This window comes from Bombus vancouverensis, chromosome 9, assembly GCF_051014615.1.
Source record: "Bombus vancouverensis nearcticus chromosome 9, iyBomVanc1_principal, whole genome shotgun sequence".
Lineage (NCBI taxonomy): Eukaryota > Metazoa > Arthropoda > Insecta > Hymenoptera > Apidae > Bombus > Bombus vancouverensis.
In genome coordinates this window covers 11140165-11157592 of record NC_134919.1, presented here as the reverse complement: position 1 = coordinate 11157592, position 17428 = coordinate 11140165, and the positions used below count along the sequence as shown (strand labels likewise).

The 17428-nt window shown below is 30.9% G+C and overlaps 2 protein-coding genes across 4 annotated transcripts; one reads left to right on the top strand and one right to left on the bottom strand.

Annotated features, from left to right (window-relative positions):
- Positions 1-2: 2 nt before the first annotated feature.
- On the bottom strand, positions 3-1621 carry CIAPIN1 (cytokine induced apoptosis inhibitor 1). The gene is made up of 5 exons (XM_033345563.2): positions 1350-1621; positions 869-1179; positions 638-782; positions 428-540; positions 3-349 (listed from the first exon to the last, which is right to left on the bottom strand). Exons 1-5 carry the CDS (start codon positions 1498-1500, stop codon positions 239-241), a joined length of 831 nt encoding a protein of 276 aa, XP_033201454.1. The 5' UTR covers positions 1501-1621; the 3' UTR covers positions 3-238.
- A 761-nt stretch (positions 1622-2382) lies between these two features.
- Positions 2383-14991, top strand: ry (xanthine dehydrogenase rosy). Of its 3 annotated transcripts, XM_033345557.2 has the most exons (25): positions 2383-2640; positions 3783-3918; positions 4689-4746; positions 5210-5306; positions 6249-6484; positions 8312-8556; positions 8665-8806; positions 8916-9083; positions 9183-9259; positions 9412-9618; positions 9704-9888; positions 9967-10080; positions 10171-10294; positions 10392-10688; positions 10840-10962; positions 11072-11427; positions 11539-11713; positions 11800-11991; positions 12062-12207; positions 12423-12600; positions 12839-12967; positions 13208-13450; positions 13562-13816; positions 14502-14669; positions 14789-14991. In XM_033345557.2, the coding sequence occupies exons 2-25, from the start codon at positions 3811-3813 to the stop codon at positions 14831-14833; spliced, it is 4068 nt and encodes a 1355-aa protein (XP_033201448.2). In that variant the 5' UTR covers positions 2383-2640; positions 3783-3810; the 3' UTR covers positions 14834-14991. The 3 variants fall into 3 exon arrangements, with proteins under 3 accessions (XP_033201448.2, XP_033201449.2, XP_076477351.1); XM_033345558.2 differs by lacking the exons at positions 2383-2640; positions 3783-3918; positions 4689-4746; positions 5210-5306 and adding an exon at positions 5713-6112; XM_076621236.1 differs by lacking the exons at positions 2383-2640; positions 3783-3918; positions 4689-4746; positions 5210-5306 and adding an exon at positions 5713-6120.
- Positions 14992-17428: the final 2437 nt, after the last annotated feature.

The following is a 17428-nucleotide window of genomic DNA, read 5'->3' as shown; positions in this document are numbered from 1 at the left end:
GATATGTTTTATATTTTTATTGCATAACTTTTATACTACATCCTTTTAAGTTTCTGTATGTATACTACACTATTTTTCCAGTTGTAGAAAAGATAAGTAAGGAAAAAACTCCTGTATTTTGAATAGAAATGTTAAAGTGGAAAACAAGGATTAACAATATTAAGAATTATTATTATGATAATTACATGCAAAAAATTAACATAAAAATAGAATATGTGTGTAACTCACAAATATTTCACTAGTCTGCTTTTAACTGACTTTCAAATAAAACTACTTTTTCACCAGGTTTAAATGCAGGCATACCAAGATACGGACAACTAGCACATCGAAATGCATCACCAAGATAGCACTGAAAAGTACATGTATATTACTATTTAGTCAAATTTTTTTAGAGGACCAATATTTAGATGTATAACAAATTACTTACATTTCCACATGAAGATTTTGCAGTTCCTTCAGGTGCAGTTTTCCCACTTAATTCTTCAGCTAATCCACAAGAACAATCTTTGCATGCTTTTCGTTTACCTGTTGTGCTACATACTAAAATTTGTATATGAATAGAAGTATTCAACTAAAATTTGTATATGAATAGAAGTACTTGACTAAAATTTGTATATGAATAAAGTGTTCAACTTACCTCTCAAATTAGTTATAGGTTTGACAATGTCACTTTCATCTAAAAGATCATCTTCATCAATTAATTCTTCATCAACAGCACTATCTAGTTTCCATACATTAGAAGATTTTTTTTCACCAAAATTAAGTGTTACACTAGAACCAATCTATATAAATATAATACAGGTGAAAATAAAGAGTATGTCTAATCAAAACTACATTGATTTATGAAAAACAGGAAAGTATCACTTACTTCAAATGAACGTTTTTCTGCTACTACTTCACAAATATTATCTGTACTATTATATATATTAAGTAGAAGATCTTTTAATTGTTTTGTATCTAAACTTTCTTGTACTTTTACTTTAAAACCAATTAATTTTAAGTTGGACACCCTTTCATCGTAAAGAGAATGTGCATTTTCTTTTTCTTGGAGTGACTCATAAATAATCAATGTTGCTCCAGGTTTCAACATTCGCAAAGATTCTTCTAAAAGCATTTTAAGATTCGGACATGATTGTTTAAAGATGGAGATAATTGCATCATAGGAAGAAGAATTAATACCTGAGAAGGAAAACATTAAATTTAGTGCGTAATGATGAAACACTTTTTATATATAAAATTGACTAAAAAGCACATACTGAAAATCTATTTTTTTTTTTAGTGGTTTAGAATATATGAATACATATGTTTATGAATCTACTTTATACATACGACAGTACTTAATTACTTACATTTTTGCAGCTCTTTCGTTGATATAGTTGTCAGCTGTTCGGCATTGCTAAGATGTTTTTTAATTCCACTGATAAAGTCTATTATGTCATTATTGGAAATTTCGCTATCTAGGACCACCAGTACACTATGATTTTCTTTAAGAAAAGACATTTTTCACCAAACAAAGTAAACATAAAATATCGTTAAGAGTTTCAGAAGCTTATGAAATGCAATTTTCATGCAATCTGAAGTTCAACTGATTCCACAATCTAACAGAAGGTAGATGCGCAATTCTGTTGATAATGAATACCTGCGATACTAGCGCTACTTGTTATGAAACTAAGTAATTAATATATTTGAATACAGTAGGAATATATTTCTGGAAAAGACATATTAAAATTATATGTTTAATTGTGAAATAATACTACTAATAATAAAAATGACATTATCAATAAAAATAAAATTATTTTTCAAATGTGTTTAAAAATTTCTACAGAATGACTCAGCGTTGGTAAGCTTTGTTATCATTTATTACTTTCTGTTAAATAAAATTCATTTATTTGTTTGCTGCATATAAATAAAATATAATTAGATATATACGTATAAGCAAAGTAAAAATAAAAGCTCACATATCAGATGAAAATGTTATCAGTTGATTAACACACCTTTAGTAATACATATACAATACATGTATAATTAATACCATTGTAATATTGTGGTAATATTGTTATCATATTACTAATCTTCTAGAATTATCGTGTTATACTATATAAATTGTATATCTCCACAAAGATCAGAATTCTTCTGAAATTCTTAAAAGATTGTGTAATCGTTTTTTCAAATCGAACACATACAATGATTCAAATAATCATCAAAGAATCTCCTACTTCGCTTATATAAAATACTTATATAAACTTTTATATAAATATTTGTATAAACTTTTCATCAATATCATAATGCAAACATTTTATTGTGCTTAATCCTGTACTATATTATATTAGTGTAGAAAAAAAAGTTTAATTAATTTAAGAAGCATTTTTCTCATACTTGATTAACTGTAGTTCAATTTGTAATTGCAAAAGAATGTAAAGGAATGTATACACAATAATGTCAATCCTAAGAGAGAAGCGGTTTGCTGAGGGATAAGATGTGGTAGGGACAAATTGCTTTATTCGTGTATTGGACTTTCTAATAAACACATACGCAAGACATATCTTACTCGATGATAACCTACTGGCCAGTCGTTCACTGTTGTTTGAGCAGTTCTGTACGAGTTCCTCAACGAGCTAAAAGTTTTAATTCAAAAAAAAGGTAACTTTTCTATATTTATAATCATTACGTACATGTACACATATAATCATTTTTAATTTATTTCTATTTTATAAAATAATTTAACTATAGTATCTCAGCAATACTACTTTCTAAAATAATTTAATAATAGTGCCTTCTTTTGAATGCATATTTGCTGTATGTATCGTGCTGCGAACTTTTAATATGTTAAACTATACAAAATAATAAATACAATTTTGACGATTTTGATGAAAAATTTAATTTTGCCACAAATGTCAGTTTCTTTTTTATAACGTGAATGCAACAGGTGATAAAATTATCGTTCAAATAACAAAGAATTAAATGTAAAATTTACCTTAATATTACGTCTAGAATGTTGTCATTTGAAGAGCTTAAGGAAACAATTTGATATTGTAATTTAAGTTTTTTTCTATTATATCTAGATATCATTATTATTTTGTTATTACTAATTGTATATTGTTTTAATAAATATACTTTAATAAGTGTATATAGATTGATTTAAGATAATATAAATTCTTTTATAAATGTCTCATTTTACATGAATTCCTCTATTATAAACTTCAAGTTTTACTTAAGTGTTTTTCTTTTTATTATTTTCTATTGGAGGTCTATTGGAGGTCCATGGGAGGCATGTAGGTCAATCTTATCATAATTTCCTTAAGCAACATGTATTGCAAAAGTATTATGCGTTAAAAATAATAGTATAAATATTATTGTAGATGTATGTATTTGAAATAAATGTATTTGATAAAAAAAAATTTTGGAAATCAATATCTGACAATTTTTTGTGCAAAGAGAAATATATTTTTTGATAACAAATATTACAAAAAAGTACAAGATATATGTTGTCAAAAGATAAATTTCTTATAAAAGACATTTTTATATCTCTTTCTGATAATGAAATGTACAAAGTATATTATTTTATCATCTCTCAACAACAATAATACATATGGCCCAATAATAATAAGATGGAGTCAGATTATATTGAACATATATAGAAATTTGTGTAGATTTTCATATTCTGGAAAAACAAGAAAACAAGAATACTTGATTTTTTTATCGTCAAGCATAGTTATAGAGGTATATAATAATATTACTATATTATACTAGTGAATAAATAATTTTGAGAATTTCTTTCACAGGTTTCATTGAGATTTATAATAAGCAAAAATGGTTCAGGATGAGAAAACCATTGCTCAATCTGCACTTGTCACATCAAATAATGTAGGACATGATAGAGTTTCACATACTTTGGTGTTTTATGTGAATGGCAAGGAGGTATATACATATTTTATATATAGCATCTTAATAAGTATGCATGTGAGAGAAATGTGACAACTATATTTAGAGTACATTCTTATATGATACAATCTTATATGGTATATTCTTATACAATATATCTTATTTTAAGAATATATATTTTCCTTCAACTAAATTATTAATATTAAAATTAAAAAGCTCCTTGATGAATGTTACACTTAAATAAACTGCTAAGAATGTATTTCTATGTACTCTAAAACCTATTCTATTCTTTTTATTCTACTTGTGTATGTATATTCTATCTATGTATTTATTTCAAGTTCACTTCTAAAATTGTTTACTTAAAATGAAATGAACAATTTTCTGCTGACTCAGAATTCTGATATATAGTATATATACATATTGAATTTGATGAGTATAATTTTTATGTGATGCTATTAATTATTTATGATATAATTAATTAATTATATATATATATAACTTTTTTATATAGCTGAAAATTAAATTCTATTTCTTTGTATTCAATCTTTAAAATAAATATGTAATATGTAATAAAATATGTATTGTGAAAAATATATATAAATATATAAAAAAATATATTTATAAAGATCACTATCTCTTGATTACTTTATATGTACCATTTATAGCTGTGTAATGTTTTTGATCGTGACATTTTTCATTGTACTTTTTTTTAATCACAGCAATATTTGACGAAGTTTTAAAGAAATATAATTTCTACGCGCGTGCGCGCGATTTTTCATTTTACATTATAAATATTGATATTATAGGTGGTAGATGACAATGTCGATCCACAATGGACTTTACTATGGTATTTGAGAAATAAATGTATCCTTTCTGTATCTGAAAGATGATATTGGCGAAATAATGCAGAAATTGGAATTAGAGTTCATTAAAAATAAACTTGAAATAAATTAGTTTGTATATAAAATATATCGGGTAATAAATTTTAATAAAGACAGAAATTTATTTTCTTCTTTCGGCAATATTATATTGTTTTTAATGTTGCTATAGACGCAGAATAGTTGATAGAAATTTGTATTTTATCCAATACAAGATTAAATATTTCTTGACTAAAAATGTTTGACACTATGAAGTTTTAAAATAAAAATTGACAAAAATGTTGCTAAAAGATAGTAAAAATAGCCGAACGATAATGTCGAATACTAAATATATAAAATACGGTGAGAAGTAGAAGTAGAAAGATGAAAAACATTTATAAAAGTATTAGAAATGTTGAGACGCAAATAAAAATACTTTTAAAAGAAAATTCTTAACTCAAATAATTTAGTAAACTTAACCGGCACGAAACTGGGTTGTGCAGAAGGTGGTTGTGGAGCATGCACTGTAATGATATCAAAATTGGACCGTGCAACAGAAATTATTACGTATCCTTTACAATATCTTTAAAATCATTTTCTTCAAAATATACATATATTAGATCATCACATAAATAATATCGCTTTTTTTTTCTAACACTAAAGAACTATTAACTAAAACTAAAAAAAAATTAATATTCACATTTATCTTTAATCATTGATATACTGACCGTGGCTTTCTATGATCCTTTTCCATTTTTCAACTAACTAATCTTAATTGCATTTTCAACAAGTTCTTCAGTTTTTGTATTAAGCAACTCATTCAGTGCTAATTTTATTTGCTCACTATTGTTGAATTTTTAACCAGTGAAAAGAATCAGTGAAGTATCTTTGACATTTTCTCATATATAGGACATGTTCATTGTACTATAGTACTTTAAATGTATTGCTTTTTAAAAATTCGTATAGCATACAATGCCGCAAATGGTAATCGCCGATGCTCATTTTATAACTTAAAGTAGAAGAATACCGACCTAATTGCCTTAATTTTCCAGAGGGTACTGCTGGAATGAGACAGTCGAGAAAATACTCTTAAACTCTCAAGAAACAAAAGGCGAAACTTCTATAAACACATCAACGAAGCATAATACACACAACATAATACATAATTTATCCAGTAAAGTAATATAAGACACTTACTTATGGGATGACCTATTTTCCAGAATAGAATCGCAAATAATAAGTAACTGGATGATGATAGATCATTGAAAGTAATGATGCGCATACTGCTGCTGTTAAATTTCCAATTCCAAAATCATATTTTTATATCCATTCGAGACTTAAGTATTTCTTAATACAAAAATCAACGTGCCAAAGTATTCTGGTATCATGAATAAATATTCGAATGAAAAAAGAAACTTCTTCAAAATTAAAAAGTTGTGTATAATGATATATACATAAATAAAACCGAGGGATAATTTTTTCCTTGACTGCTTAATATTTAACAAACAGACATTTAGCAGTAAACGCGTGCTTGACTCCAGTTTGTGCTATGCATGGTCTAGCGGTTACCACTGTCGAAGGTATTGGAAGTGTTAAAACGAAACTTCATCCGGTTCAAGAGCGCATAGCAAAAGCACACGGGTCACAATGCGGTTTTTGCACACCTGGGATTGTGATGTCTATGTACGCATTGCTACGAAACACTCCTAAACCAACCATGAAGGATCTTGAAATTGCCTTTCAAGGTAATATTATGATCATTTATGCAACGTTGCTGCATACGAAATGTAGTAATTTCAAGTTTCGAAAATAAGATAAATGAAGTAGAATGTTTATAGGAATATTGCCTTCAAAATAGTCCCTTCGAAATTGTATACACGCATTTTATAATGCCATTGGTATTCGTATTTCGATATCTATCTCAACCCTTTGGCTTATAATGTTATCGGCAAGTTATAGGTAATTTAAATCTCATAACATTAAAATATCACAAGCAATTTGTATCCAATAATCCCCAGTCTTGAAATTTGGTGTCAAAGACAAAGTTAAAATTGGACTTTGTTTGATTCAAGTAAATACCATCGACAAACTTGCCATCGATTTATTTTGTCCTTAATTCATCTCACGAGTGTGCCTCAATTAATCGAATATGTGTTCTATTTATAACTCCTTTTATTCGTGAGAATAAAAAGAAGTTATAGCGAGACAAATCAAACCAATAGAGAGATACTACATGTTTACAGTTTTGCTACTTTATTAACGTTATTCTTGAAATTTTATTAATACATCTCGTATGTTGTTGGACAGTTAAATAAAAATTAGTTATATTACTTATATTATAATTCAAAACTACACTTCTTTTTCTTTTCTTTTCTTTTCTTTTCTTTTCTTTTCTCTTGCTTTCTTGATATTCTGTTATGTGTTTTCTAATTGTATGTATAAAATCTGAGCATTTGAGAAAACTTAAGAATGATTTTAAGAATGGATAATTAACAGACAAGATCTGTGACATCCTCTGATTTAATTGTTATATTTGGTAATAGTTAGAAAGCTGCTGATATTAAATCTTTTTCGAATATTTTAATGCTTTACTTTTTTGTTCAATTCGTGTGTATATCATCAGTAACAATAACATGTTGTTTCTTTTTTTCCTTTTCCAGAGAAAATACTTCTTATTGATTAACTTTTATACAGTCTTCTATATTGCCACTTGTCTTTTTACGAAATTAATTTATCATTTAATTTTTCCTTAATATTGTGCTGTTATTTTGCAGAGCTGTTAAATTTATTATCTGCAGTGTGTTGAACGATCGAAGACTCGAAGAATTCGTGACTGAAGTTGAAAAAAAATTTCGTAGAAGCAAAAATAAAATTGGCAAGAACTAGGTAAAATAAACCGCGTCAAGTTGTATATAATAGTAATTGAATTTATATACTTTTGAAAGAAGAAATTAATGAACATGAAAAATAATTGTTGCAGACAACATGTTCTTTTATTTAAATGGTACTTACAGAAGTGAACAATATTCTGAAGAAGAAAGATAGCGCCTGGAAAATTTTGTGGATGGACTATGTCTTGTTCATTTTATATAATCGTCTCACGTTGATGATCATTTAATATCAGCTTTCTAACATAGCAATATATAAATATAAATATTGTATAATAAATATAAATAGTAATAATATAAATATTAGTTTTATGATTTCGTAATTTACAATTAGAAGTTTCAATTTTTACTTTTTTGCAAAAGATATGTCCCTCAATATCTAAAAATTCATATAAATCAAATATCATTACAATACATTACTTGGTGCCAAAGCTATACTATGTATATAATATGACGATTCCTAGGTTCACATTTTTGCGACAAAGTAGCGCCGAATTGGTAGGTAACGTCCTAAATAGCTCCGAGTGCAAAGGACTAATTATAATTTTAAAGAAGATTCTCAGATTTATTTCATATTTCTGTACATAAAATTATTATATGTATTTTACTGATTTATTTAAATTTTTTGCTTTATTATTCATATCATTATTATTTTATCATTTTTAATTGACAGTGTGTTTGTAGGAAATTTATGCAGATGTACTGGGTATCGCCCTATCATAGAGGCTTACAGAACCTTTACAGAAGAATGGGAAACAATGCAATTAATGTCAAAAAGTAATGAAAAATCTTTAACAAATGGAGAATGTCCTATGGGAGAAAATTGTTGTAAAAAGATACCAATAGCAGAACCTACAGAAGTTTTTGATACGAAAGAATTCTGTCTGTACGATCCTTCTCAAGAAATTATATTTCCACCCAAGTTACACGTAAATTATTTATTCAATATTAATATCTTTTAAATTAATCAGTTTGAACATCCAATGTATGACTAATATCTCTTTTTCGTTTCAATAAATTAAATAAACTTTTTCTAGATTTCTAAGCACCTAGATGAGGAATACTTAATAATAAAAGGAAAAGATGTCACATGGTACAGACCAAAAACTCTTACTGAGTTATTGCAATTAAAAAATCAATATCCAAATGCAAAAATTGTTGTAGGAAACACAGAGATAGGTAAAATTTACTTACTTATTTAAAAGATTATTTAAATTTGTATATCTTTTTAATATAGTTGGAAAAATAAGCTGAGTGAAAATACTAAACTAATTGTACATACTTTCAGGGGTTGAAGTTAAATTCAAGTACTTATCCTATCCAGTTCTTATACAGCCTACTTTAATTAAAGAAATGCATGTTATAGAAGAATATCCAAAATTACTGAATGTAGGTGCTAGTGTCACACTTGTTGAGATGGAGAAAGCCTTACAAAACCAAATTGCCATAAAACCTGGTAGATGCTCCTATATTATATTTTAAATTTTGTACTGCAAGATATTTAGAGTAATAACTTTGTGGATATATTATAGATTATGTTTTATTATTACTACAGAATACCAAACAAGAATTTTTACTGAAATAATTAATATGCTTCATTGGTTTGCTGGGAAACAAATCAGAAATGTTGCTGTAAGTAATTTGGTCTATTATAATTTTTATATATACATTCTATTAGTCTATCTATTGATCTACTATAATATTTTTATTCTTCGAAATGATTTATAAATATTTTGCTGTGAAATGTAACTTTTGAGCTAAGAAGCTTTTTTATTTTTCTATAGGCTGTTGGTGGAAATATAATGACAGGAAGTCCCATATCAGATCTAAATCCAATTTTTATGGCAGCTGGAATAAAACTGAATGTTTCAAGTATGAAGAATGGAGTTAGGCTTATTCCAATGGATCATACTTTTTTTAAGGGCTATAGACAAAATGTTGTTTCACCAGAAGAGATTTTACTTTCAATTCAAATACCGTTTTCTGAAAAAGTACATAAAATTTTGAAGATAACAAAACAATATTATACTATTTATTAATAAATAGTTTACAGTACTATATTTTCCTATTTCATAGAATCAATATTTTGTTGCCTATAAACAAGCAAGAAGGCGAGATGATGACATTGCTATCGTTAATATGGCATTAAATATATTCTTTGAACCAGAAAGTGACATTGTTAGTCAAGCACATCTGGCTTTTGGTGGAATGGCTCCAACAACAGTTTTAGCTAGAAACACTTGCGACATTATGGTTGGAAGGTATTTTATAAAATTATGCAATATTTATTTTTTAACCATATCTCTTATAAAGAAAATATTAATGTAGAATTGTTTTAGAAAATGGAACACAGATCTTCTAGAAACTGTTTACGATTCATTATTAAACGAACTAGTGTTACCAGATAGTGTTCCAGGTGGAATGGTCAAGTATCGTAAATCTTTAACTTTAAGGTATACATATATATATTTATACTTCAATAATTTTTTCTTCAAGTCCTTGAAAGAGACGTTATTTGTATATAACACTTTTGACTTTTACAGCCTATTCTTTAAAGGATTTTTACACATAGCTAAAAAGCTCCAAGTATGTTTGCCAAAAGAAATTGAAAGTGCTGCAGAAGGATTCCATACTAAAGAACCAAGGAGTTCACAATATTATCAAGTGGTACCTGTTACTTAGTCTAATTTGACACACTGTTTTATACAATTTTTCTTGAAAGTATATAATTTTGTATATTAATATTTTGTGTATTTTGTGATAGGTTCCAAAGGATCAGGAGGTAAATGATTTCGTTGGGAGAACAGTTGTTCATGCCAGTGCATTTAAACAAGCAACAGGAGAAGCGATATATTGCGATGATATGCCAAAATTCTCTGACGAGCTTTATTTAGCTGTAGTTTTATCTACCAGAGCTCATGCAAAAATTTTGAAAATCGATGCAACTAAAGCATTGTCGTTAGAAGGAGTAGTTGCCTTTTATAGTGGGAAAGATTTACCCGAAAAGCAACGATTTTATGGTCCTATAGTTCAGGATGAACAAGTGTTTATTTCGGACAAAGTAAGAATTTTTGGAATGTTTAGAAAAAAAAGTCAATCTTTTATTCAGAGAAGATATATTTATATAGAAAGAGTTTTACATAACATATGATTTAATATAATTGAATTACAATTAATCTCAGAATAAGTAAAAAGTGAATATGTTCCTTAAGGTGACAAGTCACGGTCAAGTAATTGGAGCAGTCATAGCTGTTAATCAAGCTATTGCACAAAAGGCTGCCAGAATGGTTGAAGTCGAGTATGAGGATTTACAACCAGTGATCATTTCTATAGAGGTATAATAAAAGTACATAGCCAGAATATATAACTTTAAATTTTGAATTAATTTTTTATCTTAAAGAATAAGTTTTGATGTTTTAAAGAAGTAATCTTAAATAATTGTAGGACGCTATTAAACATCGTTCCTTTTTCGAGCAAACACCAAAACGTATAAAAAAGGGAGATGTAGAAAAGGCTTTCGCCGAATCGAAACATATTCTCGAAGGGGAAGTTCGAATAGGAGGGCAAGAGCATTTTTACCTCGAGACAAACGCAACTTTGGTAATTCCCAAGGAAGAAGACGAATTAGAAGTATATTGTTCAACACAACATCCTTCAGAGATTCAGAAATATATTTCAGAAGTTTTAAATATTCAAGCTAATAAGGTTGTGGTTAAAGTGAAAAGATTAGGTGGTGGTTTTGGAGGAAAAGAGTCTCGCCCTGCGATACTTGCTTTACCAGTTGTTTTTGCTGCATACAAGTAATTATATTTGCACGCAATAAAGTAATAAAACACAAAATGTGGCAAAACGAAGTTATCTTTAAATTGGATTAACAGAAGGATTTGCATTATGATAATTTACCTTTACAGATTAAGAAAACCAGTACGCTGTATGTTTGATAGAGACGAAGATATTATGATAACTGGTGGAAGACATCCGTTTTTATTAAAATATAAAGTTGGATTTGACGATAATGGTGCGATTAAAGGAGCGCAAGTTTATATTTACAACAACGCGGGTTACTCCCGCGATCTTTCTTCGTCAGTATGTTAATATGTATATTAATAGTTCCAGAATATTTTATTTATAAAATGTTAGATTGTATTCATATATATATATCTATTTGTTAGATTGTAGAACGTGCTATGTTCCATTTTGAAAATTCGTATAAAATACCAGCAGCTGATGTGTATGGTTTTATGTGTAAAACTAATATACCGTCAAATACAGCGTTCCGTGGTTTTGGAGGTCCACAAGGAATGTTTTTAGCCGAAACAATGATCAGACATATTGCAGAATATTTAACTAAAGATCCTGCTGAGGTATGATCACAATTTAATACTATATATAAAAGCATACAATTTTGAATCACTAAATAAATAATCTTAACAGGTTGCAGAGTTAAATTTATACAAGGAAGGAGATACCACTCATTATAATCAAAAGCTTATTAATTGTACATTGCAACGTTGCTGGGAAGAGTGTCTTTTATCTTCAAATTACAATGAACGGCTTGTACAAGTCCAAAAGTATAACAGGTATGTATTTCTAAATACTGTTTTAGTAAAATACTTTTTCTATGTTTCATTTTTATTTTATATTTCTCATTTAATTTATTTCCATTATTCTTTTCTTTTTTATATTCTATAACTTTCTTAAAAAATGCTATAGTTTTATTTATTGTACAATCATGATTGTACTTTGAAGTTTCAATGATACAAAGTATTGACTCTAATAAATACTATTCCAATAGAGAAAATAGGTACAAGAAAAAGGGATTGGCAATAGTTCCAACCAAATTTGGTATTTCTTTCACTGCACTGTTTTTAAATCAAGCAGGGGCACTTGTACATGTTTATACAGATGGTTCTGTATTAATTAGTCATGGTGGTGTTGAAATGGGACAAGGTTTACATACAAAAATGATACAAGTAAATTTTATTTATTTTTCTATTTTGATTTCACTTAAATTATCATTCTCATTTGTTATATACTCTTCACAAATTTAGTAGTTTTTAATCATTTCATATTTAAAAATTTTTTATTCATATATATTTTTATTCATATTATTACTGACATTACAAGTAATGTGTATCATAATATATTATATGATACTTATTTTCAACACACTACATATTATAGCTTCTCCATTTTCTATTTAATATTTAGGTAGCAAGCAGATCACTGAAATTGAAACCAGATAAAATACATATAATGGAAACTGCTACCGATAAAGTACCAAATACATCTGCTACAGCAGCTAGTGCTGCTTCAGATTTGAATGGTATGGCTATTATGGTAAGTAAAAATGATTTGTTTTCTTTCAATTTACTTCCAACGTTTTTTGCTTATTTCTTCTATTCTTTTACTCTTATTTAAAACTTTGATATTATGATAATCTATTACTCATTACTTATAATCTATATACATACTTGCTTTTTATTGCTTTTCCTCACTTAAATTTCGATCTTTGCAATACGAGTAATATAATATACTTGCAATTAAACAATGATTTTAAACGTTGTAAAAAAATTTCAGTATGCTTGTAACGAAATTATGAAACGACTAAAACCAGTGATAGATAAGAACCCAAATGGAACATGGGAAGAGTGGATAAAAACAGCTTATTTAGAAAGAATTAGCCTTTCCGCTACCGGTTTTTATAAGACTCCTGATATAGGATACTCATTCGAAACTAACACAGGAAACCCATTTAATTATTTTACATATGGTGTTGCGTGTTCTGAAGTAGAAATTGATTGCCTGACTGGAGACCATCAAGTAAATATATTTCAAGATACTTATAGATATTAAAAGGGAATTGTACATGTTAAAATGTACTTCAATATAACTATAAATTACTAATATCTAAATATTGATATTTGTATATAGGTATTGCAAACTGATATTGTAATGGATTTAGGAGAAAGCATAAATCCTGCAATTGACATAGGACAAATTGAAGGAGCTTTTGCTCAAGGATATGGTCTTCTTACGCTAGAAGAAATGGTATTTCTCAGAACTGGAGTCCTTGCTACTAGAGGTCCAGGTGCATATAAGCTACCTGGCTTTACAGATATTCCCGAAATATTTAATGTATCCTTATTGAAAGGTGCCTCAAATCCTCGTGCTGTTTACTCATCCAAGGTAATATATTCTTAAGAGAAACCAAGAATTTGATTTATATTTATCATTTCTCATTTTTTATTGTTATTGTTACTGTTAAGAATGACAAGGTATTGGTCATTTTTCGAATTTCCCAAATTGTTGGCAATGTCCCAGCCGTTTAGCAGGTTTAGCTTGTCTTATCTCTTTTTCTATTCTGTTATTCATCTTCAGTCGCCTACCGTGGTCGGCAATTTCTGTGGTCAACAACAGCGCTCCATTAACGGTATTTTCATCGTCTGCCAATCAAGGATTCGACGAAAATTATTTTTTCAAGTTGAACTTCAATATCATTCTCGATGAAGATGATTTGGACCGCTGCGTGTTTAGAATTTCAAATCCACTATGCTCGCAGAGTGATCAATTCAATTTCTGGATATTCGAGTCGAGTATTGTTATCCATAAACTAAACGAATTCCTTCGCCGCGTTTGGCACTGAACTTTGCAACTTATTATTTCACTTAATCGCGATAATGGGTACACACGCTCATATCCGCATTCGCATTTGTAGTTAAGGTTTCTTGTAAAGTAATGTAGTTTCAATTTCAAAACAAGTATTGAGAATCAAACTGTGTTCCTGTGAGTTTGTGTTCATAGTGTCATTCGTTTCTTATTATTTGTTCGTTCCTAATCCTTATAGATTTCTAAACAATTACTGTTATTTTAGGCTGTAGGAGAACCACCACTATTTTTAGCATCTTCCGTGTTCTTCGCAATAAGAGAAGCTATTAAATCTGCTCGTCAGGAATATGGTCTCAAAAATTACTTCCAATTAGATGCACCTGCAACTGCTGCCCGTATTCGACTAGCATGTGTTGATGAACTTACTTCAAAGGTGAATTGCATGTTTTGTATAAAAATATTTGATATAAACTCATTGAGAATTTTGTACTTATAGTTGTTTAATTTATACGGGAAAAACAATAATTAATATTTATATATTTTATGTTACAGATTGCAGAACCAGATGTACAACGTCAGTGGAATATTGTTCCATAGAAATATTTTGATGAACTAGACTAACTAGAGAATAAATACTACCAATTTTGTTACTGAATTTTATTACATTGTAAATGTAGAATAAGTAATAGTTTTAAAAGACTTGTTACACATAGAATGTACTAATTTTATTAATGTTAATAAAATTAATGAAATTACGTTTTTTAGGCAATTTTTTACTTTACCAAAAGCACGTAAAAAACAAAACTAAAATCGCGATTGCAGCCATTAGCTCGTATTATTTGTTATACAATTCGTAATTGTACCGCATATAACAATGCAATTAGTAATGATATATCAAACAATACGATCGCACAGGTCTCACCACGAGGAGGTGCTGCGAACGGAGACCCACCCTAACGTTGTCCAACGGTGTCCAACAGTGTCCAACAGTGTCCAACGTTGTACAACGGTGTCCATCGTTGTACAACGGTGTCCAACGTTGTACAACCGTGTCCAACGTTGTACAACGGTGTCCAACGTTGTCCAACGATGTCCAACGATGTCCCACGGCGTCCAACGATGTCCAACGTTGTCCAACGATGTCCAACGTTGTCCAACGATGTCCAACGTTGTCCAACGGTGTCCAACGTTGTCCAACGAAGTCCAACGATGTCCAACGACGTCCAACGATGTCCAACGGTGTCCAACGATGTCCAACGATATCCAACGGTGTCCAACGGTGTCCAACGATGTCCAACGACGTCCAACGGTGTCCAACGCTGTCCAACGATGTCCCACGTTGCAGTCCAGTCTAGATCATCCAAAATTCTGTTGGTGGCTTTTGGAGACCCAAACTGGACCGACGGTATCCCACGGTGTCCCACGGTGCAGTCCAGTCTAGATCATCCAAAATTCTTTTGGCGGCATTTGGAGATCCAAACTGGACTGTTGCGTAGTTCTTAGCTTGGCATCGTTTTCCAAAGATTAATCAACTGATTAATTTTTGGAAAAGGATGCCAATTACCAGGTCTCACCACGAGGAGGTGACTACGCACGAGGCCCGCCCATGAGTTTTTTAACATTACGCATCGGTCTCGACATTCAACCTACTGGCAAGAATGTCGAGTTCTGACTCTACTTCATGGGCCTGCGTAAAGAGATAGTTGTTTCGTAGCCTAACTGCGAAACACATATCTCGAACGCAGCGCTTACATAAATCCTTACAAACGTGAAACAACATACATAACACACCATCTATCTCCCACACAACGATTACATCGATCAGTACAAATATCATACAATAATTCGCATCCCTACTGGCATCATTCGGTATCAAACACTCATTTATCTAACTTGGAATGAAAAGAAGAAAATGTAGCTACTGACACTGTATATACCATTTCGTGTCTTGCAGAAGGGACATACGAGTCGCTGTACTAAACTGCTTAACCTTCTACTCTTGCGACACTATAAGATATTGAAGATACTGAAAAGTTATAAACTCTAACGTGATCTCAATAGGTTTCCCTTAAAAATGGGAAAACAAGAAAATGCCCGATGAATCAGATGATAAAGGAAAAAGTCGCGGCGCGCCCGTAACGAACGAGATCGCGATCTCTCGAAAGAACTAACAAACCTACGCGACGTACTCCCGTACACGAGATAACCCCGAGGTTCAGCGGAAAGCCCAAGAATTGACCGTAACTCGATTCCTGTTTCGCCGTTCGAAACTTACACGAGTCGCGGTCGATGGCGCCGACCGGCGATGCTAGTGATCCACGGGTAATTCAGCCGTGCATCCAGCACATAGGCCAGCAACTTAACACACTCCAACTGAACATGTGGAACCCGGGGATGGACCGCTGAACAGGATTACGAAGGCAAGAGGCCTCAACTGAACAGTGGGGTCCACTCACGGGGAGGGACCGCTGAACAGGATTACGAAGGCATTGACCTCAACTGAACAGTGGGGTCCACTCCCGCGAGCCCGAACAGAATTACGGAGGACGTGAAATTGCAGGTCCCTGACCGAGTACCAAAGTACCAATCGGACAGGACTGCAGATCCACGACTGAATCCCCAACAGATTCGCTAGCATCACCGGCGCGACGACAACTCCCGCGATCCGATGCGAACGTCGAGCAGTCGTCGAGCAGTCACAAAGACAGAGGTGTCCTTGGGGCGACTTACGAATCCAAAGAGTTGTCCAGTGCACGTTGACCCGCACGTACGCGGGATACGCGCGAGCGAGTACGTCACGCTACGGTTTGAAAGAACTGAGTGATCGCGAACCGATAAATCGCGAGTACAATAAGTACTGTATGGTAAGCGAGTGAAGGGAGACGAGATTTTTCTTTTTTTCGTTCTAAGGTGGATAAATGTCGTTGTACAGAATGAGCTCACAATGCACTTAACATAGGTATCTGCCTTACGATTAATTAAGACTGAAACGTACGCATCCCACGGTGTCCCACGATGTCCCACGGCGTCCCACGATCCCCACGTCGTCCCACGTTGTCCAACGTTGTCCAACGTTGTCCAACGGTGTTCAACGGTGTCCAACGGTGTCCAACGGTGTCCAACGTCGTCCAACGTCGTCCAACGTCGTCCAACGTCGTCCAACGTCGTCCAACGTCGTCCAACGTCGTCCAA